A 25,193-nucleotide genomic window follows, 5' to 3' on the forward strand; every position below is an offset into this window, starting at 1 on the left:
TTTTGGAATCCATAGTTGTTGCTTCATGACATTTATAGCTTGTAGGTACCACAAACTGTCTAGACAACTAACAATTGCAAATGTTTTTCTTCAATAAATAATTTCCTTCTTTTTTTGTCAGTATTTAATGTTTTGCGGGTGTACTGCAACTGTTCTCCTTTCATAAAATCTCAGGCAGGCAGAACTACTTTGGTTCTAATGATTAAACTGGGTCCTAAATGTGTGTGTGAAAATTTCATAAATTTATCAAAAACCAATGGCATTTTCATTTTCTTATACCTTGAGCTCCAAGGGTATCACTTATCTGGCCATGTAAAATTTAGCTAAACAACAGGTTAAAAAAATCCTAAAAGCCCCCAAAAAATCAAGTTGTCCTCCCTTCAGTAGTAGTCAAATTTGACTACGAGTGAAATGATTTGTCGATCTAATTTGCTTGTTTTCATATCTATCATATTATTGCTTCCATTCATTAATGTTTTCAAATGAAATAAATAAGATAAATGAATAATGTGTCAATAGGACACAGTTCCCTCTGCTTGTAAATACACGGCAAGTTCTGCAATTTTTTTTATTTACAAAAGCGACACAACCCAAGAACAGCAAAGTGACCCCACTCAAATTCAAACTTGATCTGTGTTTGGTGGTAATAAGCTTTATGTATAATTTTTATGACATTTGGATGGAGCAAACTCAAGTTAGAGTGGGGGGAAGACAAATTTAGCAAAAAAAAATCATTTTCACTGTGGCGGGGGCATAAAAATACGAAAAAAATGCATAGAAATAACCAATAAAGAACAATAAATTAATAAGTTTGATGGATTTTAAACAGTATATGTTGACTAGATAATTATTTGGATTCAACCACTTTGTTCTATTTTTAGCCAAAGTAGAAGTGTGAGAAAGTTAAAAAAAAAAAGTATATTAGTAAGTTGTCTTTAATGCCATTTATCGTTTTGCTGAATGTTGTAAAGCATCTATATGAATAGATTTAAAAGTAAAAGGTCTTACTTTCAAAAATATTGTATGCATGTTTGTTTATAGTATGCATTTAGTCACATCTACCTTTATTTACTGAATATAAAAAGAACAGAGGAAAATATATTTGTAATTTTTCTCATTGTTGAAGGCCCTACAGTTGCCTATAATTGCTTACATTGACTTCATTTGAACTTTTGTGAATAGTTGTCCCATTGGCAATCATACCACATCTCCTTATTTTTATATCTTCAAAGGCATATTAAAAATGTGGATAAGTTGGCCCAAAAAGTTAATGTTATATCTGATGATGCATGATGAATAAAACAGGATAATTGTCAATAAAATCATTTAATATAAATAAACATTTTGTTCATATCTTCATCTTGGTCCTTTGTCAACTTGGAAACAGCCATTCTATAATGTAATGATTCTTTTTACCTGTAAATAAAATTGAAAAATAAATACTTCATAAAAACAATTTGACTTTTTGTCATCAAAGTGGTGACATTATGACACGATCTTATCATGTACCTATGGTGTTAACCTCACTTCATCATTTGGAAATAGTATAAACTGACCATTGGCCAATACAAAATGTTTTCTTTGTAAAGCAGGTTGTTTCAACCCTTCCAGAGCACCTGACACACTCCAAGCTTTGGTGGCAGTATCATGTGTCTGCCTTTGTTTTGGGTTTTTTCTGTGTGCCTTGTTCAGTGAAGTTCTTGACATTTTTTTCAACTGTAATTATTTGCTATGTATTATCTTTTTACCATTTGATATATGGATGTGTCTTTTTTGCAAGAAAACTCCAACATATGCTATTATTATATTTACCTGCTGATAGTGATTACCAAATATACACATACTCGGACTTCTTTTGAATTTGTTTTACTGTGCATATTGCTGTGTGTTTGTCTTTCCTACATTGGCTAGAGGTATACCAGGAGGGTTGAGATCTCAAAAGACATTTTAACCCAGCAGCATTGTTTTGCCTGTCCCAAGTAAGTAGTCTCTGGCCTTTGTTAGTCTTGATTTTTGATCTTAGTTCATTTATATATTTCAGAGTTTAGGCTGACGTCAATTAACACTTAACTAGAACACATTTTTGTTTAGGACAAGCTGAAGCACACCTCTGGGTGCGGGATTTTCTCACTGTGTTGAAGACCCACTGGGGTCCTTTGGCTGTTTTCTGTTTTTTGGTTGAGTTGTTGTCTCTGTGACATATTCCCAATTTCCTAATTTTACATGTACACATACATTATACTCTGATTTTTGCTGTTAAAAGTCTTTCTACAATAACATTTCCAAGAATTTAAATATTTTTCACATGTGTAATAAACAGGGTTTGATGTAATGGGCAATCAAAGTATTTATTAAAACCAATGTAATAACCTTCCATATTAATTTCATTTTCAACCTACCTATCCTCAACAAAGTGATATTATTGGCTAGGATATGAGTCCCTGGTAAAAGTACTGTGTCAGGATTAGAGACACGTCCATGGTTAACATATACACCTCCATCTGTTATAATTCTATTGGCATCAACTAGAAAAATAATTTAAATCTTCTGATTTATGATTATAAATATTTCTATCATGTTTCTATCATGTTTTAATACAAATTTATGCAAATTATTACCTAGTGATAACCATTGAGGAAAAAGTTGCATAAAGATTAAAATAAGTTGTGTTTACAGTTTCAAACCTGAGAATGGTAGTGTTGACTGATCAGATACCTTAAAGGGGCACTAGCTGTCAAATTCATGTTCACCGATTCTAATCAAATTCTCATATTTGATTTATAACAATGTAAAACATTTATCCAAACTTATAAAAGTCTAAATAAAACAATAAACAAGGCACAGGCATGAAAATACATAGCTTCGTTTCTTGTGTATTTGAGTCTAGACGCCATCTAATTATTTATTGAGTTGACCTCTATAGTCATCCGATGACCATATAAGCGATGTAAACATAAATATAGATATGAATAGATTAAGCAACCACGTGCTGTTGAATTATTCTAGGCCTATTTAATTTCATATTACAGATAAAAAATAAATGTTTATCATCGTTTTTACCTGTACATGCTGTATTAGAATGTTTATTTGTGGATCGAATCAGTCAATCAAATGATTTACCTTTCTTTCACTTTAAATGTTGACATTCTCTTCCTTTAAATAACTTTACATATACAATTCACGTGTTATCCATCTCAAGCTAAGAGTTTAAATTAAAGTTCACATGAATACGGATTGAACGAGGTCGAATTATTCACTTGCAAGTGAATAAGTCATAATCAATTTGTTTTTGCTTATTTTGACAAAATTGAACCTTATTGGCTACTAAAAAGGAATTATTATTTCACTGTTTGTATTTCATTACTGATTGAGCCAAATAATAATAATTATTAGGTTTTTCATTTATCTTGTAGCTAGCGCCCCTTTAATTAATTTTCAATTAAAAAAAACATGCATTGAAAAAAAAAAAGATTAATATAATCAAAATGTAATAAAACCCTTTGACCTTTGTCTTTAATAATGTATTTCTATTGTTGACAATCATCTGTATATTTATTTGTCACCTTTATTAAGAATTATACACAAACAAGAATGTGTCCATAGTACATGGATGCCCCACTTGCACTATCATTTTCTATGTTCAATGGACCATGCAATTGGGGTAAAAACTCTAATTTGGCATTAAAATTAGAAAGAACATTTCATAGGGATCATGTGTACTAAGTTTCAAGTTGATTGGACTTCAACTTCATCAAAAACTACCTTGACCAAAATCTCTAACATGAAGCGGGACGGACGGAAGGACAAACAAATAAACGGAAAAAACAAATGGACGGACGAACGAGGGAACGATCTAATGAACAAATGGACGAATAGGACCACACAACAAAAAACATAATGCCCCTCTACTATTGTAGGTGGCACATAAAAACTAGAACACAATTTGTCATTAAAGTCTTTCAGGAAGTGTGGACTTTTAAAGATGAAAGTTGTAACAGCAATTATTTATTTCAGGTTCAAATGTCTAATGCAGGTACGATTTTGATTTTTGGTTATAATTAGGAATGAAAAGAAAATTGAGTTTGGAGTGTAAAACGAGTCTGTCAGGTAACAGAAACTAAATTATATACCCCTAAAAATTTAAAATTAAAGAGAGTAATGTAAAATATAATTTGATCATGTCACTTATGCTTATTCCAGATGTGTAAACCAAATATCAATCATACCTTTTGAAACATTTGATTTAAAAGCTGAAATCATATATCAAGTATTTTCAATTTTGTTGATTTGTTAATCACTTTGTTTCAACTCTTCAACTCCAGTTTCAAAAGGCATATTATTTAGAATTTGTCATTTGAAAGCGATAGAGAGTTATTGAATACATGTTTACAAGATGAGGGGTATATATAAAAGAGACAAATCCAACAACACAAAGACCAAAGATATATCGAGGTCAATATTTAGAACTAAATTTGAACAATGTGACTTTTCTATAAAGAACTTACCTTCTCTTGAAAAACATTGACATCTCATACATGCCTCCAGTAAAGTGATCCCTGCCTCTGGTATCATTTTAGTACAGGGCACATTACTGAATAATGACTTCATCTCTTTAGCAGACAAAGTACTCAAAGAACTTCCACTCTTATCAAACAAGGCTTCTGTCCATCGCTTGGCTTCTTTTAAACCAGTTTCTACAGAGTAATTGCAAAGAAAACATAAACTAGTTTCTTAAAGAACAAATTACTGATTATTTTCTTAGATATCACTAAAATTAGCGATCTCTAGTGATTAGCAGAAGTATGTTACTTCAGTAATGCCCAAGTTTGCTTTTCATTGTTTTGTGTTCAATTGCTGGTAGGTTTTTCTAGACAGTGTCTCAGAGAACAAGAGAAAAGAAGATTTTTTTCTGAAATCCAGTGGCAGTAAAAATTCATGAAGTTGATTAAGCCTAATTCAATGTTTATACAATAAAAATATTGCTTTATATTGCATTATTTCTACATTGTATTATTCTTGTAATCATAAGTTGTTGCTATATCAAGAATAGGAGTTTCTTTTTATTTCAGTATATAAATACTTCTAAAATCAACATGTTCCTACTTTTGCATATAAATGCATTCCCTGTGACAAATATATTTGATCAACTGATAGTAATGTTAACATGTTTTAAAGGAAATATTACCTCCATGAACTAGAAGCGTGACTTGGTCGGCTAATTTTCTGTGAGGAATCCTCTGGTGTTCATTAGTCTGAAATAATAAAATATGAAACTTTATATACAAAACAAACAGGTGCTCACTAATGATGTCCCTCCTATAAGTTTTAGGTAAATAGGAAAATGAAGAATGATGAATTTGAAAAGTACAACACAATACAGCATGCTAACAGTAAAAGGTCAAGGGAATTTTGCAAGGGGCAATCTTTGATTTATTGCAATGTAATGGATATTTTCTTATCCATTAAAATCTTAAACCCTTATAGTGCAATTTTAGTGGTGATAAGCATAATCTATAAACTAGAGGCTCTAAAGAGCCTGTGTCGCTCACCTTGGTCTATGTAGATATAGGAAGATGTGGTGTGAGTGCCAATGAGACAACTCTCCATACAAATAACAATTTAAAAAGTAAACCATTATAGGTTAAAGTACGGCCTTCAACACGGAGCCTTAGCTCACACCGAACAACAAGCTATAAAGGGCCCCAAAATTACTAGTGTAAAACCATTCAAACGGGAAAACCAACGGTCTAATCTATATTAACAAAACAAGAAACGAGAAACACGTATATATTACATAAACAAACGACAACTACTGTACATCAGATTCCTGACTTAGGACAGGTGCAAACATTTGCAGCGGGATTAAACGTTTTAATGGATCCAAACCTTCTCCCTTATTCTGAAACAATAGCATAACATCACAACAAAGAAAAACATACGATAAAATATCAATTGGCAGACTGCATATTAAACAAAGGACACAGATGGATTCATGACAAAATTGTGTTTTGCTGATAGTGATGTGTTTGTAGATCTTACTTTACTGAACATTCTTGGTACTTAGAATTTTCTCTATCTATAATAAACTTGGACCTTTAGATACAGTGAAAAATATTTGGTAAAAATTTACAAAAATTTACCAAATTAGTGAAAATTGTTAAAAATTGAATAAAATGGGCAACAACTCCTTAAGGGGTCAACTGACGATTTTGGTCATGTTGACTTATTTCTAGATCTTACTTAGCTGAACATTATTGCTGTTTACAAGTTATCTCTATCTATAACAATATTCAAGATAATAACCAAAAACAGCAAAATTTCCTTAAAATTACTAATTCAGGGGCAGCAACCCAACAACAGGTTATCCGATTTATCTGAAAATTTCAGGGCAGATAGATCTTGACCTGTTACACAATTTTACCCCTTGTCAGATTTGCTCTAAATGCTTTGGTTTTTGAGTTATAAGCCCAAAACTGCATTTTACCCCTATGTTCTATTTTTAGCCATGGCGGCCATCTTGGATGGTTGGCCGGGTCACTGGACACATTTTTCAAACAAGATACCCCAATGATGATTTTGGCCAAGTTTGGTGTAATTTGGCCAAGTAGTTTCAGAGGAGAAGATGTAAAAGATTACTAAGATTTACGAAAAATGGTTAAAAATTTACTATTAAGGGCAATAACTCCTAAAGGGGTCAACTGACCATTTCGGTCATGTTGACTTATTTGTAAATCTTTTTTTGCTGAACATTATTGCTGTTTACAGTTTATCTCTATCTATAATAATATTCAAGATAATAACCAAAAACAGCAAAATTTCATTAAAATTACTTATTCTGGGGCAGCAACCCAAAACCGGGTTGTCCAATTCATCTGAAAATTTCAGGGCAGGTAGATCTAGACCTGATAAACAAATTTACCTCATGTCAGATTTACTCTAAATGCTTTGGTTTTTGAGTTATAAGCCAAAAACTGCATTTTACCCAAGGTTCTATTTTTAGCCATGGCGGCCATCTTGATTGGATGGCTGGGTCACTGGACACATTTTTCAAACTACATACCCCAAAGATGGTTGTGGCCAAGTTTGGATTGATTTGGCCAAGTAGTTTCAGAGGACAAGATTTTTGTAAAAGATTACTAAGATTTACGAAAAATGGTTAAAAATTTACTATAAAGGGCAATAACTCCTAAAGGGGTCAACTGACCATTTCGGTCATGTTGACTTATTTGTAAATATTACTTTGTTGAACATTATTGCTGTTTACAGTTTATCTCTATCTATAATACTGTTACAGGCGGGCGAGTAGGGGTCGAGTGTACTTTTAATTCCGTATGATTGCTTATTGATAGTGTTCCGTTACTTTGTCTTGTTTTGAGTGTAGTTTGTTGACTCCAGCATAATCATATATAAATGAAGAATCCAGCGTAAAAGAGTGACTTTTATTCTTGTCCAGTAGGCATGTATATCTCAATAAATAACGCATGCAAATATCAGCAATAACATAGTATAACCATAAATTGTAATAGTAAGATGCTGGCCTTCCGAACCCCAGATATAACTTATAAATACAGATTTACAAGACTTTATCCTATCAATACAATAATGAGAGAATGAAATATACGTATTTCATTAAACTACGATATAAGAAAGTTGTCAACGTGGTGGGACATCGTATCTTTACATCTTTAATAATTTGTGTAATTTGCCAAAAACTGCTATGAGAAATTGTAAACATTGAACTGGTTCCTCATCTTGTCTTAATATGAAGCCACTTCCTGTTGAAGACCTGCTTAAGCGGGAATATTTATAAAAGCGATATTTGGTTCCTAGACGTCCTTATGTGAGCTTTTAGTTAAATATTCCAAAAGATGTAAAAAGATAAATAAAGGCTTGAAATGCTATCGCATAGCTTAAGGTGAAATAGCTGTATATCGAAATGCATCCTGTACCTAAATAGCTTGCTTGACTTTAAGGGTTTGTTTGGTTTATTGTACTGCTCTGCTTGATAGCCAGATACGATATGCCAAAGTGCTAGTGCGACGGCGTATTTATACTTGACGGTGAAATACATCCGCGACTCACAGAACTGAAAATCTACTATAACTTTGAAATACCAAGGAAAACTCTGGCTCATGTCCCAAAATGTCGTTATAAATACATAAAATCGCGAAAGTTTGCCTTTAATTCCAATAAATAAGTGACATAATAAATATAAACCTTAAAATTCCATACTCGTAGCCTTATCACCTACGTTACTATATGACGTCATTGAAATCACAAAATAGTTCCTTAACGGCGCTACTCAAAAACGTACTTAACGTAATTATTTCCTATTATTAAATATCCTACACAGTAAAAGGAAGGCCAGCAAGTAATTTAATCATATCTTAATAATACTTTTATGTATTATTATAACTTTATAAAGAAGTACCGTTACCCGGAAGTGACCATTCGTTGGAATGGCAACTTCCAATATACGTAAACAAGCACTCGCCACGATGGAATTTAAGGGAAAGCTACCCAAAAGATGTGTCAAATAACACTGAGACTGAATGAATAGGTAACGACAAACATGTTTTATAAACCCATTATCCCCTGAAAGTGTGAATTTAATGTAGACCCGTGAAAATCGTGATCGAAGTGCCTGTTCACTGACAGTTGAATTTTACCGCTATGTCAACTTGATAAGTTGATAGACGTTATGTTAAATGTTATGTTATCTGATAAAATTGGTACTTATTATAAACATATGCAATTTGATCTCCCCAAATTGAGATTGCCAAAGTTGTCTTAGTGTATGAAAATCATCTAAGACCATTATTTTTCAGGTTTTCAGATATTGATCCCAATAAAATTTAGAAATATAAAATGTGTTGTTTCTTTGAGATTATTATCAATACCCATTTATAACAATACTATTCAAGATAATAACCAAAAACAGCAAAATTTCCTTAAAATTACTAATTCAGGGGCAGCAACCCAACAACAGGTTATCCGATTTATCTGAAAATTTCAGGGCAGATAGATCTTGACCTGTTACACAAGTTTACCCCTGTCAGATTTGCTCTAAATGCTTTGGTTTTTGAGTTATAAGCCAAAAACTGCATTTTACCCCTATGTTCTATTTTTAGCCATGGCGGCCATCTTGGATGGTTGGCCGGGTCACCAGACACATTTTTTAAACTAGATACCCCAATGATGATTTTGGCCAAGTTTGGTGTAATTTGGCCCAGTAGTTTCAGAGGAGAAGATTTTTGTAAAAGTTAACGACGCCGGACGACGACGGACGACGGACGCCAAGTGATGGGAAAAGCTCACTTGGCCCTTTGGGCCAGGTGAGCTAAAAAGAAGATGTGGTATGATTGCCAATGAGACAACTGTCCACAAGAGACCAAAATGACACAAACATTAACAACTATAGGTCACCGTACAGCCTTCAACAATGAGCAAAGCCAATACCGCATAGTCAGCTATAAAAGGCCCTGATAAGACAATGTAAAACAATTCAAACAAGAAAACTAACGGCCTTATTTATATAAAAAAATGAACGAAAAACAAATATGTAACACATAAACAAACGACCATTAAAATCTTAAACCCTTATAGTGCAATTTTAGTGGTGATAAGCATAATCTATAAAAAAGAAGATGTGGTATGATTGCCAATGAGACAACTGTCCACAAGAGACCAAAATGACACAAACATTAACAACTATAGGTCACCGTACAGCCTTCAACAATGAGCAAAGCCAATACCGCATAGTCAGCTATAAAAGGCCCCGATGAGATAATGTAAAACAATTCAAACAAGAAAACTAACGGCCTTATTTATATAAAAAAATGAACGAAAAACAAATATGTAACACATAAACAAACGACAACCACTGAATTACTGGCTCCTGACTTGGGACAGGCACATACTTAAATAATGTGGTGGGGTTAAACATGTTAGCGGGATCCCAACCCTCCCCTAACCTGGGACAGTGGTATAACAGTACAACATAAGAACGAACTATAAAAATCAGTTGAAAAAGGCTTAACTCATCAAATGGACAAAAATACAAGTGGACCTGGCCAGGTACTTGTACATCCCGACAACAAAAAGACACTAGGAACAAATCTGAGAGTACTCGCAGTTATCTGACAGCTAGTTCAAAGCCACTAACAACTAATAAAAAAATCATGCATCTTAGACTAAACTATCAATCCGTACACATCCAACATCCAATGGATTTAGTGTAAAGACGTCATAAACAGCCAGAGAAAAACATGACCTTGTGCAATGCCAAGTAACAGGTATCGACAGATTGTAGATCCATGAATGTGTATATGTATATAACATATTAATAATATTTAGTTAGCTTTTAATTTACTGATAACAAAATCAATACTTATACCAATAAAAACAATATTCAATGATCTTACTACAGTGTTGAATTGGTAACCTTTTAGAATAAGTTTATTTAAAGGAGCGATAAGTTTACATGGATCATTTCTATATTTCCGGGCACGATTAACAACATTTCCTTAAAAATGAGGATGTGCTATCCCGTTTGAAATAAGTTTTCTACAGGTACAACCAAACTTCAAAACCAAATCTTTATATCTATGGAAAAATTTAGTAAAGGTTTTAAGGTATTTATGGTAACGATATCCCTGGCTTAATAATTTACCAGTAATACATAGATTGCGTTCGTTAAAATCAAAAACGTCACAACAGACACGGACATAATGAACGAGCTGTGAAATATAAACACCGCAAGATGGTGCCAAAGGAACATCATCATTAAAAATGGAAAATTAACAATAGGGAATGAAAAATCGTCCCTTTTGTCGTAAATTTTAGTGTGGAGTTTCCCGTTTAAAACCAAAATATCTAAATCCAGGAAAGGACAGTTATTACCGAATAAATTTGATTTATTGAGAGTCCAAATAAAAGAGAAAACAATCCAATAATTCTTTTTTATAGAAAATCTTTGATGACTAAACTACATTACAGGTCAATTTTATAAATTCTGTCACTGGTCAAGACCTTGATGAACTTTTACTTCAGAATAAACTTATTCGGAATGAATCATATATAATTTTTAACAGCTTAAAATATTAAATTCAGTGCCAATAAAAATGTATGTACCATACCTTATGTGCTCTCATAATTTCTCTGATTTCTTCATCACTTAGAAATGTAAATAACTTCAGGTAATTTTCTACATCTGTATCTTTTAAGTTGACAAAATACTAAAAAATAAAGTTTATCTATATTCTTTCTTCTTGGGGCAATAGAGGAAAAGTGTGAATTGTGATTTTTGAACAAATCTTTGTGAGTGACACAAATAACATCCTCCATTAGGAGGCAGTATCTGCAAGAGTGATTCACAAAAAAAACAAAAACAGCATTTAATCGTTACTTATGAAGAAGTTTCATTTACATATATATGTGTATGCCAACAACAGAACTGCATTATTTTTAATCCTTTTTTAAAGATGTTAACATTAAACAATGAATACCTCTATTAACAACATCAGCATTTTGTAGTAGTCACTTGTTTAAAATTTCTTACACATTAATCAACAGTCATGCAAGTTGTCAAACATAAACACATGTAGCTCTAGATGGTTAAACATAAACAATAAAGATACACATTTATTAGAATTTTATTTTCTTTTAAAAGATAAATACACTCTGAACATTACAGAACTTGATATAAGTTGAAAGATACTATCTTATGTAAAGATGTGTACACAGGTAACATGTCATACCTGATATAAGTCAAAGGGGTAAATGTGTACATAGGTAACATTTCATACCTGATATAAGTCAAAGGGGTAAATGTGTACATAGGTAACATTTCATACCTGATATAAGTCAAAGGGGTAAATGTGTACATAAGTAACATTTCATACCTGATATAAGTCAAAGGGGTAAATGTGTACACAGGTAACATGTCATACCTGATATAAGTCGAAGGGGTAAATGTGTACATAGGTAACATTTTATACCTGATATAAGTCAAAGGGGTATGTTTTATTATAATCCAACCATACTGCATTGCCAGCTGTTTTTCCAAGTTTGTCTCCTGAAGTTGATGTCACAAGGGGAACAGTCAGTCCTAGAATGTAAAAAGAAATTAAATATGTTTTCTTTTTGATTCAGTGACCTATATGAAGAACTCCTTTGGTTATTTCAGGTGCTTCAAATATTTTAATTCCATGCATTATCTTATATTGTCCTATTATTTTGTCTGGTTGTTTTCTTTTCCTCATAGTTCTTTCAAATTCCTCTCTCAAATTATTAGCATGTTCAAACTAGTGTTGTCAAATTGTACACTTTTACCTAACCAGTTACTCGGATAATTGTTCGACCGATTAACCGGTTAACTGGTAGTTTAAGTTGATTGTTGAAGGCCTTATCTATAGTACCCTACACATAGATATAAGAAGATGTGGTAGGAGTGTCAATGTGACAACCTTCCATACAAGTTATACATTTACGTTTTTTATAATACGATGAATTGAAGTTTGTCCTTTAGTATTGTAAGGCTTGTCTGTGAAGATTCCCGGCAAAGTTTGACTTTTAATAATCAAATACACCGCACCGTATCAACTATGGCGTTTGTACTCACTTCAGATTGAAAAATTAAAAAAAATTCTTGTTCTCGTAGAATTTAATATATATCTGAAACCCATGATTCTTTCATTTTCTCTTGTTTTCTCCCAAAATGATGTGGGGTGTTTCAATTTGAAATGATTATGCCGAGGCTTTTTACTTGTACTATCAAGTCAATATTGATAACATTAAACATTCACATTGGTTTGCATTTCACAATTTGAGTTAGCATTTCGGTTTACATACGACAAAGCCTTGCACAATGGAGATTGCACATTCAGATGTAAGTCTACACAATATTATAATGAAGTAAGTCGTAAAATTTAATCGTATTACTGATTTAAATTTACTGTTAAAAAAACATGTATACTAATTATGTTTCCTTAAGATCTTGCCCCCAGCTGAGAGACAAGTTCTAATGAAATTTAAATTTTTGGATTAACAATATCAATCAATATACTGGACAATTGATCTGTCAAATTAATTAACATGACGACAATTTTTAAAGAAAACCTAATTATTTAATGATTTCAATACAAATTTATATCAAATCTATCAAATTTTTAAAAAATGTCCGGTTAACCGGTTAGCGTTTTTTGGTATTCAGTATTCGGTCGTTCAAACGGTTAATTGTTGACAACACTAGTTCAAACTGATAACTGTCATATGCCCATCAAGTGCTAAATTCATAATATCAAGATAAAAATTCATAATGCTTACAGGGCGTACTACAAGATCAATTTTAACCTGCCACATTCTTTGTGCCTGTCCCAAGTTAGGAGCCTTTAGATCAGTGGTTGTTGTAGGTTCATGTCAATCATTTTGTATTTCATAAATAGTTTTGTTATAAATTAGGCTGTTAGTTTTCTCAATTGAATTATTTAATGTTTTTCATGTCGGGGCCTTTACTAGCAGACTATATTGTATGTTTTTTTCTTATTGATGAAGACCATATGGTTGCCTATTATTGCTTTCATCAACTTTATTTGAACTTTGATAGATAGCTTTCTCATTGGCAATCATACCACATCTCCTGTTTATAAAGAATGATAGGTCTATGACAAGGATCAAATTCTGCATACTGAAACCTAGTTACAGAAATCATATTACCGGTACCCAGTAGATGTTTTGATGATTGTTAGTGTTATGGTACTATTTATATTTAATAGATAACTTTTAAAATATGCAAGACGAGCTAATGATTAGCAGTATAAATATTGTATTCACTCTGTAATGAGAATATGTTCTACTAAGACATGCATCATCCTGAATATGGATGAAACATTTGCAACTAGACATTAAGCAATTAACAATCATCAATTATACTAAGACATACCAAAGACTCTTTTTCCAAGACATTTCTGTATAAGTTCATATCCACTGACCATATTGCCTAGCTGATCATTCCCACCAATCTGTAATGAATTATATAGAGTTAATGAGAAGAATTGAATTAGAGCATATTCCAAAGTTCCAAACATAAATATCTTGTAAAATATAACCCCTACTTAGTAATTTGGAGAGAGTATAATAATCGCATTTCTAATCTGTTGTCCGTACCTTCCAATCGAAATATAAACTTATAAAATGTCCAGCCCTTATAGTCATTGTGCATCTATCTTATTTTTCATCCAGATGTTCTAGGTGTAACACCACTAATTGGGGCCCGGCCAGAAAGCACATACTAGAAAGTAGTACATATTTAACACAAAATAGTTCCTACGCATGAGTGTAACTTTTAAAATATATAGGATATTTGGTATTTTTGGCATCAAATGAAAGCTAAAGGACTGGTGATCATTGTAGAACACTTTTGGACTTAAAATTTTGAATATTAAAAAAACTGCACCAAATTTTAAAAAGAGGGTACATTTTGTCTGTTTGTCGTATCTGAAGTACCTGTTTTGGTACCTCCGAAGTTCCAGGAACCAGTTCTTTCTTATATGCCATTAAAGGTATGTTGAATTTTTCAGTACAGGATACCATAAAGTGTTGCTTTGACATGCAATGATTGACACTTTATTTGAACTTAAAATGAAAGAGGTGTGCCTGCTTGAAATGGAGGAATTTAACATAGAAAGCAATGGGACCATGAATTAGTGGTGTACTTCCTCTAGAGGATTCCATAGTTACAAAAGCCATCTTAACATATGGTATGAGGAAAGGGCAAAAAGAATAAATTTGTGAGCTCACAAACTTTTATTTTACTTTTTTTTATGCAACTGTCATACAAGTGAGAGGTTTAGCTAGCTATAAAACCAGGTTCAATCCACCATTTTCTACATAAGAAAATGCCTGTACCGAGTCAGGAATATGACAGTTGTTATCCATTCGTTTGAATTGTTTAAGCATTTGATTAGGGACTTTCTGTTTTGAATTTTCCTTGGAGTTCATTATTTTTGTGATTTTTTTTTTTATACGTTCTTACTATAAAAAGTAAAATCACAAAAATACTGAACTTAGAGGAAAATCAATTTGGAAAGTCCATAATCACATGGCAAAATCAAATAACAAAACGCATCAAAAACGAATGGACAAGAACTGTCATATTCCTGACTTGGTACAGGCATTTTCAAATGTAGAAAATGGTGGATTAAACCTGGTTTTATAGCGCTAACCCTCTCACTTTGATGACAGTCTCATCAAATTCCGTTATATTTCCATTGATGCGTTAAAGGAGGCATAGTTTTAAACAAGATGTGTTGGAACAACATGTATGGCCCACCTTGCAAAAAAGTCTATATCTGTTATTTTCAAATTTTCAAAGGCCAAAATCTATAAACTTGATCTGTATGTCATCATAGTAGACTCACATACTAAACTTTGGCTCAATAAGTGATTGTGTTTAGATCAAAAGTCTGTATAACTGTTTGTTGTGTAATGAAAGAATGACAGACAAAGGTAAAACTTTATTGCCCCTATCACTAAGTGGTTGCACCATAAAATATAATATAATTTTTTTTCTATTTATCTATATACCTGTACTATACAATTATATCTTTGGTAAAGCTGGAGCCAATCATATGACTGAAACATCTGGTAGGTAAACTCTGTAAAATTCATCCCTTCCTCACTTCTCAACCTACTTTTCACACTAAAACATAAAATAAGTAAACTCTGTAAAATGCATTCCTCCCTCACTTCTTAAGTCTTCTGCCACATTAATGCAGCGACAGTGAGATACAACAAACCTATATGCCGTCGTCGGTAATATCGTCAACGTCTTCATTATTTAGATCGCTAGGTTTCTAGTTTGAATGGTTTTTATATTTTCATTTCGAGACCTTTTTAAGCTTATTATGTGGTATGAGTTTTGCTCATGCTTAAAGACCATACAGTCACACATATATGTTAACTTCAACCTCATTTGGTATGTGGTTGAGAGTTGTCGCATTGGCAATCATACCACTTTTTTTTTTATATATAAAATTTCTTTTTTGCATTGAATTATACCGAATTAAACTATTTTGCCATGACTTGTTATAATACTAGTGAAGGAGTTATTCTTAAAAATCAAGATAAAGCAGTGCTCCTAGGAATCATTTACGGACTTATTATAATACTGACTTCCATTTGAGAACTGAGGAAAAACCGGCAAGTGGTTTTAGGATATTCCCCTTATGTCCGGATTACTGTAAATATTTTAGTACTTTTTTCTTAATTTTGTCTGTAGTTCCCCTTTTTCATACCAAATGACTATGGACAACAACTTGAACTTTAATTTGAACTTTAACTTAATGGATAGCTGTACTCATCCAAACCGCATTACACAAACGACATACATGTATGGAAATCGGTCTAAAAAAAGAAAATATTTTTTCCAAAATGGTCACATTGTTTTACCTCGTAGAAGTAATGGGATAACCACATCAAAGAATGACATGACCACATCAAATACTGAAACAAACACATCATAGTGTAAAATCGTCAAATTTTTAAACATCATTACGCAATGTTGAAGCCATATAAAGAATTTATAAATCATCATTACGAAATAACAAAACAACATCATGTGATGAAACCACTGCATAACGTTATGTCATATACATATCAAGAAATGTTAAAACCACATTCCCTAATGACATAACCACATTAAATAATGGTGAAACTACATCGAGCAATGATAGAACCATATTAAGTAATGACAAAACTATATCAAGTCAATACGAAACCATATCATGTAATATCGAAATATCATTATGTAATGACTATTCCATATTAGCCATGGTGTAGTGGTTAGTGCATAGAACTACAAACACAAAGGTTCCTGGTTCGATTCCCGTCTGGGATGAAAATTTCAGGGACTGAATTTTCGGCTCTCCCTTGACACCATTTGCGAGTATGGTCTTGAGGAAACAATGATAGTCCGTCAGAAGGGGACGATAAATGGCTGACCCATGTTAAGAGGAGCCATATCTCTTGCACGTTAAAGACACCCTTTTAGATTTTGAAAAAGAGCAGGCTAATGCCACTACAAGGCAGCACTCACACTCGCAAAGTGGAAAGGGATTAATATAAGTTGCATAACTTGCTTCCCAATCCACTATTAATAAATATGATTAAACTAAACTAAAACTAATTAAACTAAAACTATTCCATATTGAGTTATATCAAAACATCATTACGTAATTATGTAAAACCATATTATGTTAAGACAAACAAACTATCATCAAGTAATAATAAAACAACATAATGTAATATCAGAGTTCCACATAAGACAGCTGTGGCGTTTCATAGTATGTTATTCTATTTTAGTATTACTTAGTGCTATTAAAGCATATTTACTTTTCATTCATTTTTCATTAAGTTGGGAATTATCAATTTCAACTATAGTTAGATAAGAGAAAGTGGATTTTGTGGCTTTTTTGACCCTCATAATTGAAGGAGAAAATTTTAGTAGGCCAACTAGCTCAAAATTCCATTCTATTTTAACCCTCACCTTTCTCTACTCAGCATATCAGACATTCTAAATGAACGACCAACCCTTGATAAGAAATCTAAAACATTCTCGTTCTTGTACCATTCAGCATTGTTTATAACTCTGAAAAATTAATAGTTTGTTAGTTTGTTATTATTTTCTTGAACATGTATTGTTCAATTTTACCAAGCAGTATTAAAATCAGACACTTAAAAGACCATCCAAAAGTCAAATAATGAAAGTTATATGCAAATAAAAAGTAACAGAGGTTGTATGGATTGTCTGTTCAAAACCGACTTGTAATGCTGATATGCATTTCATTAAGAAAATTTAAAAAATATTTAAAAAATTGCAGATGTGTTATACTACTAGATGCTCAAGTGAATATTTTCTACACAATTAGTACATTGTAAATATTTTCTTCACAATTAGCACATTGTAAATATTTTCTTTCATAATTAGTACATTGTAAATATTTTCTACACAATGAGTACATTGTAAATATATGTCATTGGAACATGAAATATTTCTTTTATATTTTTTATTTACTGTTTCCAAAAAGATTTTAGCTAAGTTTTATACTACATTTCTGTACCTCTCCCAGTGGTATATTTGTAAATTTTTCTCTGTTGACAACCAAATTGGTGGCAGATACATGTACAAGAGTAAAACTTATAGACATTAGATGTTGATTTTGCCCCTGTTGAACAGATATTATATATGGTAGGAAGGGAGTATTAATGATACACTTTATTCAGAAATAAACTAAAACATCAACCCATGACATATGTTATAAGAATCTGAATTGTAGCAACTTACTTCACAGGTTTTAGTTTTTTATGTTGATGTTTCCAAATGTATTCTTCATGATTGGCAAATATATGATTTAACTGGTTTGTCAAAGCTACTGTATTGTTTTCTATGTCAAAAGTTGACATAGGTTGTCTGTCTGTTGTTTTCCCACTTGGATCCCCTATCAATGCAGTGGCTCCACCTACCTAAAATAGTAATTTTTCAGGCTAGCTTTTTCACTATTTTGGACATAAATAACTTTGCTTCTAGTATTAGACTTAGTGAAACAATATAGACTAGCAAGCTTATTTCTGATAAATAAAATAGAGTTATAAATTAAGGTAGTTTGAATTTAATTCAATCTATTACATCTAAATTAGATTTATAAATAGGAAAATATTTAATATATTTAACCACTATATGGATATCGAACAAAACAGCTTGTTCAAATAAGACTTTTTGAGAACAAAAAAAAAAAAAATTCTGTGATGACTTTTTTTTCAACCTAAAGCCAAAAAATCTTCCACTGAGATTTTCAGCACTGGTGATTTTAGCACATTATTTCATCTATGTGTAACTCACCCATGAGTCAGACATACCAATGCAATAAGTCAAAAATTTTCAAAACATTATTTCATTGTTACAACAAAAGTGTTATATACTAGTATCTGCAAATCACATTTTAAGAAAACTAAGAGATGTGCAGTCCTGATTCTATACTATAACATGCTTATTTGTGATAGGATTTTCAGCTGTTTTGATGGCCAAGAGTCAGACGCTCACTATACACCAGTCGAGTCTAAACTTGACATTTAAAACATTCTGTGACAAGAAATCACTGTCTAAGTCATTGGAATATATAAATTTAGGGTAACATAATATCCTGTTTGACAAATATGGGTTTTAGGCATACTTGAGGTGTCTTACCAATCAGAAAAAAGTCTGTCTTTAATGGTTAAACCATAAATTCAGAAACTTTTGAAAATAGTTAATATAATTAGTTCCAAACAGTTCAAAAAGAATACAGAAACGATGTTAGATTCTACAGTTACAAGAGTACTTCAACACAAAAGGCATCAGACTTTATCAGCAGATTAACCTAGTAACTATGCTCCCATGCATATTGAGATTTAATGGTGAAACTCAGAGACAAATAATAAATAAATATTTTACTTACCACACATAATGGTTGGTGGCCACCTCTTTGACAATGTAAAAGTCCTACAATGGCCAGTAGGTTACCAATATGTAGACTGTCAGCTGTTGGATCAAATCCACAATATATACTTATCGACTGAGATAATTGACGTACTAAATCTGATGTACTGAAAAATAAATATTACACTATACCACTTAACTTTACTTTACCTTATGTACATGTAAAATGCTTCGACAAGGAAGCATAAAACTTATTTGTATTTCAAAACAGTAGAAAACAAAACAAACATCTGAATATGTTGTCTAATGCCATGAACCAATTAGAAACCATTTCCAACAATGATTTAATTCTTTTTCACTGAAGTTGGGAAGTCATATCTGAAATAAATTTTGATTATAAACACTTCCAGTCAGCCAATTTTTTACTTGTGCAGGAAACATACTGTACAAAATTTTCTTTCATAATTTCAAAATATCATTCTTCATCGTTTCCAACCTAAATATAACGCACTGGTCTTAACCTCAGAACTGCCACTACATTGGCTAGAGGTTTAGGGGAGGGTTGAGATCTCACAAAACATGTTTAATCCGGCACATTTTTGCGCCTGTCCAAAGTCAGGAGCCTCTGCCCTTTGTTAGTCTTTTATGTTACCGTATTCAAATTTTAGTTCATTTATATGTTTTGGAGTTTAGTATGAGGTCTATTTTCACTGAACTACATGTAGTACACAATTTTATTTAAGGGCCAGATTCTTCCCACCATACGATGCGGGATTTTCTCATTGTGTTGAAGACCCATTGGTGGCTGTTATCTGCTCTTTGGTCGGGTTGTTAACTTACAAATGTATCTGTGTTAACTGACATCTTTCCCATTTCCATACATTTTTTGTAAGAATACCAATGCAATTGTAAGTGTATTACTAGCAAGACTAAAGTTATAATGTGTTTTTTACAATACTGATTATGTGACTAAATGCAAATGGGCAGCTTCCTTAAAAACAAAAAGTAACACATGTATTGTAGTGATGACTGACTGAACATGGTTTATGCAGTGTTATGACTCTTCTTATTTGTGACTTTACTTGAGGAAACACAGACTGGATGCTCCTTCTATTATGTAATATGCATTCTCTTATACTCACTATACTTCAGGAAAGACAGATTGGAATACTCCTCGCTCGTGTAATGACAGTATGTCCCTAGGTGGATTTGTACTGTAATGTCTGCAGATACTGCTTTGTAAAAGACGTCTTACAACTCTTGAGTTCATCATCTACAACATCACATAACTATAAATTGTTAACATTTTAAAAATGATATAGATTGAAGTACTTTCTAGATGTCTTGTGAGGCCTCAATTCATGCCATTTTAAAGATACACCTACTCAATTCTGATTTCGTTTTGCAAAATGTTGCACCTTTTTGAAAAAAAATCACAAGCTAGTTAACCTTTTTGACAAAAAGTTTTAATAGATATACACTCGGGTGTCAAATATAACCAAAACCAGCAATAACATTACCACATTTTTCTGAAAACTCCCAAGAACCTTTTAAATATTGCTTTTATATACATGATTTTGCTCATTAAAAATCGTTCTGAAATACAAAATGCACTTGATTTTTTTTATATCTACATGTAGGTGATTCAGGAATTTACACCTGTAAACTACTGGACAACTATCAAAGAGGGGACATTGAAATTTTCAAACTCATAAATCGAAAATAAATTGACAACGCCATGGCTGAAAAAGGAAAAGACAAACATTATCATTATTGAATGAGAAAATATATCTCTGTAAACATAGTAAAGTTGTCTTTTCAATTTTTTAATTTTGTATTTTTTTGTAAAAGTAAAAGTAAGGTGAATGATACCAAAAGAGCATTCAAACTCATTAATCAAATATTAACTGACAATGTCATGGCTAAAATTGAAATTCCATCAGACAAACAACACAAAACACAACATAGAACACTAGTCTAAACAACCCAACAAAAAAATGGGGGCGATCTCAGGTACTCTGGAAGGGTAAGCAGATCCTGCTCCACATGTGGCACTTGTCATATTGGTAATGTTAGTACAAACCTGGTATAAACTACATGTAGTCATAATTTTTCAAGGCCGTAGCTGCCATTGAGGCAAGTTAGGCAATTGCCTCACTAAAATTTCGACACTAATTATTTTTTTTTATACATATATATAAATATAATAGTCATTTGTTGTTCTGTCTCAACCTTAATTTCTATAACTTTTCATCATTAGTTTTAAACTATTCCTCCTGGATATAACTAAGCATCTCAACGGGTGATGTTTCTCTATTACATTAACCTAGTAACGATAATCATCATGGATCTTGAGTTAAAAACAGGCTCTTGCAGAAAAAGGAAAAGCGACACTGAAGGTAAAGAAGGAACAATTCTAGTAAACTATTTTTTTAACAGAGTCTGAGTATAGCATATAACTTCATTAGAGCATCAAAAAACGATAAGTAGACTGACAAATACAGTACTGGTCTTCGGAAGGGGGCAGTCCTGTCTGTGTATTCATTTCTCCGTTTCACCAACTTTTGACAAATCAAGTACTGGGCATCGCAAGGGGGAAGTCCTGTCTGCGTATTCATTTCACGAACTTGTTTTTATCCATGTTTCTTTAACCTTAAAAATTGAAAGAATATCCCATATTCCAATTTGATATTATTGAGGAATGGTAGAACCTTTAACACAGGATTTTGTCTTTACTTATTCGGGACTACGGAATTTCATTTCTTTATATTAGGGGTTTCGGAATCAGACACCCCAAACCCTAACCCCTAAATTTATAGATTCTGGAACTAAAATACCACCAACTATTTCCAGAAATAATTTGAAATTACGGAAATACATGTACAAACGTCAAAAAATCCATTCCAATTCTCCTGTACCAATATATACTTACTCTATAGATAGAATCATCTACACGTATCTTATCTCATTCTATCCCTAGTTTGTCTACTCTTTGTCAGCATAAAAGCGAGTTTAATATTTTGTAACTGCGACTGTATGATGGTGCTTACAGGAAAGCTTATTTCCCTTTTGCAAACAAAACTGTTACTACCGATGCTGTTACCAGATTGCTGATGGAGAAGGAATTGGAAGAAGACATTGATCATTGTGTTGATGATGATGTGCTACCTTTAGAAACACAGACTGCCCTGAAACAACTGAAAACTTGGAAAAGAGCATGCATGAGTGGCGCGAGATTGTGCGGTCTTGCCATGCTCCATGTTCATCGCGATAAGGATATCAGCAGACCAAATTATGATTCTGAAACGATTTGACTGAACCGGCCATAGAAAACTTTGCCTCACTAAAATAAGATGCCTAGCTACGCTTTCGCGTCGATCCGGCCCCACGTCGATCCGGCCCAAGTCGATCCGTCCCACGTCGATCCGGCCCAAATGTAAAGTCGATCCGGCCCCAATAAAAAAAAATATTTATAAGGAATAAAAATAAAGATATATATTAAAGTAATTCATAAATGTTTATGATTTTTATTATAATGTTAAAGGTGTACGGTAAAAAAAAATAAAAAAATATTTTCTTCAGATGAGTATAAAACAACTAGGTTGATTATGTTTTTATTACAAGTTTTCAAGATTATTGAGTATAATTATATTAAAACAATTCAGACATCATCATTAATCAGCAGTAATTAGCGTTTTCTTTCAATTGACTGTGATCCTAACAAGTCTTTCATCTTCTGTAATAACAAATAGTTACATACACAACGGTACAAGCCGATCCCCAAGCTGATACACACAAACTTTGCTTTTCTTTTAAGTTCTTAAAATTTCTCAAATTGAGAAATTTTGTTAGATTTGCCGAATCCTATCTATAAAAGAGAAGACAGAATGCGATTGATTTTAATATCACCATGGCTTTTCCTTGTGTGGTTTGTGACCAACATGTTAGACCTCGACAGCATGCACTTCAGTGTGAGGGATGTCACAAATTCCTCCAAGATCAATATAGTTATTTCTTATTTTATTATGGGGCCGGATCGACTTGGGGCCGGATCGACGTGGGCCGGATCGACTTGGGCCGGATCGACTTTGGGCCGGATTGACTTGGGGCCGGATCGGTTTGGGGCCGGAACGACCGGATACCCCTAGCTACGGCCTTGATTTTTGGTAGATCACATCCATGAAAAAGGAAGTAGTTTTTGAGGCGCAAAAACATGTACAGCCATTTTTGTCTATTTGTTAAAGATGATCCTTAACTGAATTTCGTAATACTGATTTCGTCTATAAATAAAGCTTTTGAACTTTGAAGGTGTTTCAACTGTTCAATCTGTCATCTGATAAATTTTTCTATGGATTTTATGAAATTATGCTCTTTTATTATCTATTTTGGGTCATTCAATTGCAGATTTTAAATGTCTGAACAAACCAAATCATGAGAGAAATCTGCACAAAACAGGAAAGATGTCAAATCTGCTTAATTCATAAGTTTACCTTTTTTATAAGTATAACAAATATTCTTTCGATTACTTCATGGGCGCTGACATGACACTTTTTATAAAATTCGGATCGGTTACGGACTTTTTTCCGGAATATCATTAATGAGGCACTGGCTACGATGACACGCAAAATGTAACAATAAGATATATTTATTTTCACTAATTGGCAAAACTCATTTCCGGACAGTGACCTAATCCTGAAACCTGAAATTACAAGTAGACTACACTAGAAACACAAGTTTTCTTCAAAGGGGGGCGATTTTTCGTTCCCTATTCACGGTTAATTTCCTTTTTTTTCGTTCCCTATTGTTAATTTCCCTTTTTTCGTTCCCTATGCCCACGTCTGTTGTGACGTTTTGGATTTAGTTTATAGTAATTTCTTGATAATATAGTATGAATAACACCTTCATGTATTCTTGATATAAAATACCTGTCTCCTTAATAGTATTAGTATTGAGTGAGAGAATATATCTCTGTAAATTTCAGTTTGTCTTTATAAATTTTTGTATTTGTATTATGTAAACGAGATGTGAATGATACCAAAAGGACATTCAAACTCATTAGTCAAACATTAACCGACAACGTCATGGGTAAAAATGTAAATTCCATCAGACAAACAACACAAAACATACACATAGAAAATAAGAGAGTCAGTGAGCAATACAAACCCCACCCAAAATTAGGGGTGATTATAGGTGCTCTCGAAGGGCAAGCAGATAATACTACACATGTGGCACCTGCCATGCTGTTCATGTCAGTACAAATCCAGTGATAAGTATTAATTGGTAAGTCACATTCGGGAAATAGGAAACGGAATTGTAGTTGGAATTGGAACATATCCGTCGTCCTCTGTGAAACAGATATTCCATAATGGTGAACAAACTCGTGATGTCGTCCGTAAAATTTACAAACAGGTTATTTAGAACTATTGGTTCAATAAATTCCTTGTCAGCAGCAACCCTCCAACAAGGAAATCATGATAGGAAATACAAGCCCTCGAATATCGTTTCAACTGCTGGGAGATATTTGCAATGTATGCAGACCAGGCACAGGAATGGAAAGCTTACTACAATTGAGAAGCTTTAATAATCTCTTTTGTAGTAAAGTTTTGTTTCCAACCGACACTCATCGTCATTGGCGAAAGTCAAGATATGATGCAGACATAAACTGTATCTGGTGTATCATTAATCTCAAGTTCGATGCAAATGTCAGCCGGTATCATTC

At 32.7% G+C, this 25,193-nt stretch overlaps 1 protein-coding gene across 1 annotated transcript; it reads right to left on the reverse strand.

Annotated features, from left to right (window-relative positions):
- Positions 1–1,310: 1,310 nt before the first annotated feature.
- Positions 1,311–24,084, reverse strand: LOC139488148 (tyrosine--tRNA ligase, mitochondrial-like). The gene is made up of 13 exons (XM_071273564.1): positions 23,965–24,084; positions 20,617–20,747; positions 19,494–19,641; positions 18,344–18,522; positions 17,546–17,647; positions 15,586–15,700; positions 13,943–14,021; positions 12,000–12,109; positions 11,139–11,237; positions 5,186–5,252; positions 4,506–4,694; positions 2,400–2,525; positions 1,311–1,416 (listed from the first exon to the last, which is right to left on the reverse strand). Exons 1-13 carry the CDS (start codon positions 24,067–24,069, stop codon positions 1,373–1,375), a joined length of 1,494 nt encoding a protein of 497 aa, XP_071129665.1. The 5' UTR covers positions 24,070–24,084; the 3' UTR covers positions 1,311–1,372.
- Between the last annotated feature and the right edge of the window lie 1,109 nt (positions 24,085–25,193).

Source organism: Mytilus edulis, chromosome 9, assembly GCF_963676685.1.
Source record: "Mytilus edulis chromosome 9, xbMytEdul2.2, whole genome shotgun sequence".
In the NCBI taxonomy this organism is placed as follows: Eukaryota; Metazoa; Mollusca; class Bivalvia; order Mytilida; family Mytilidae; genus Mytilus; species Mytilus edulis.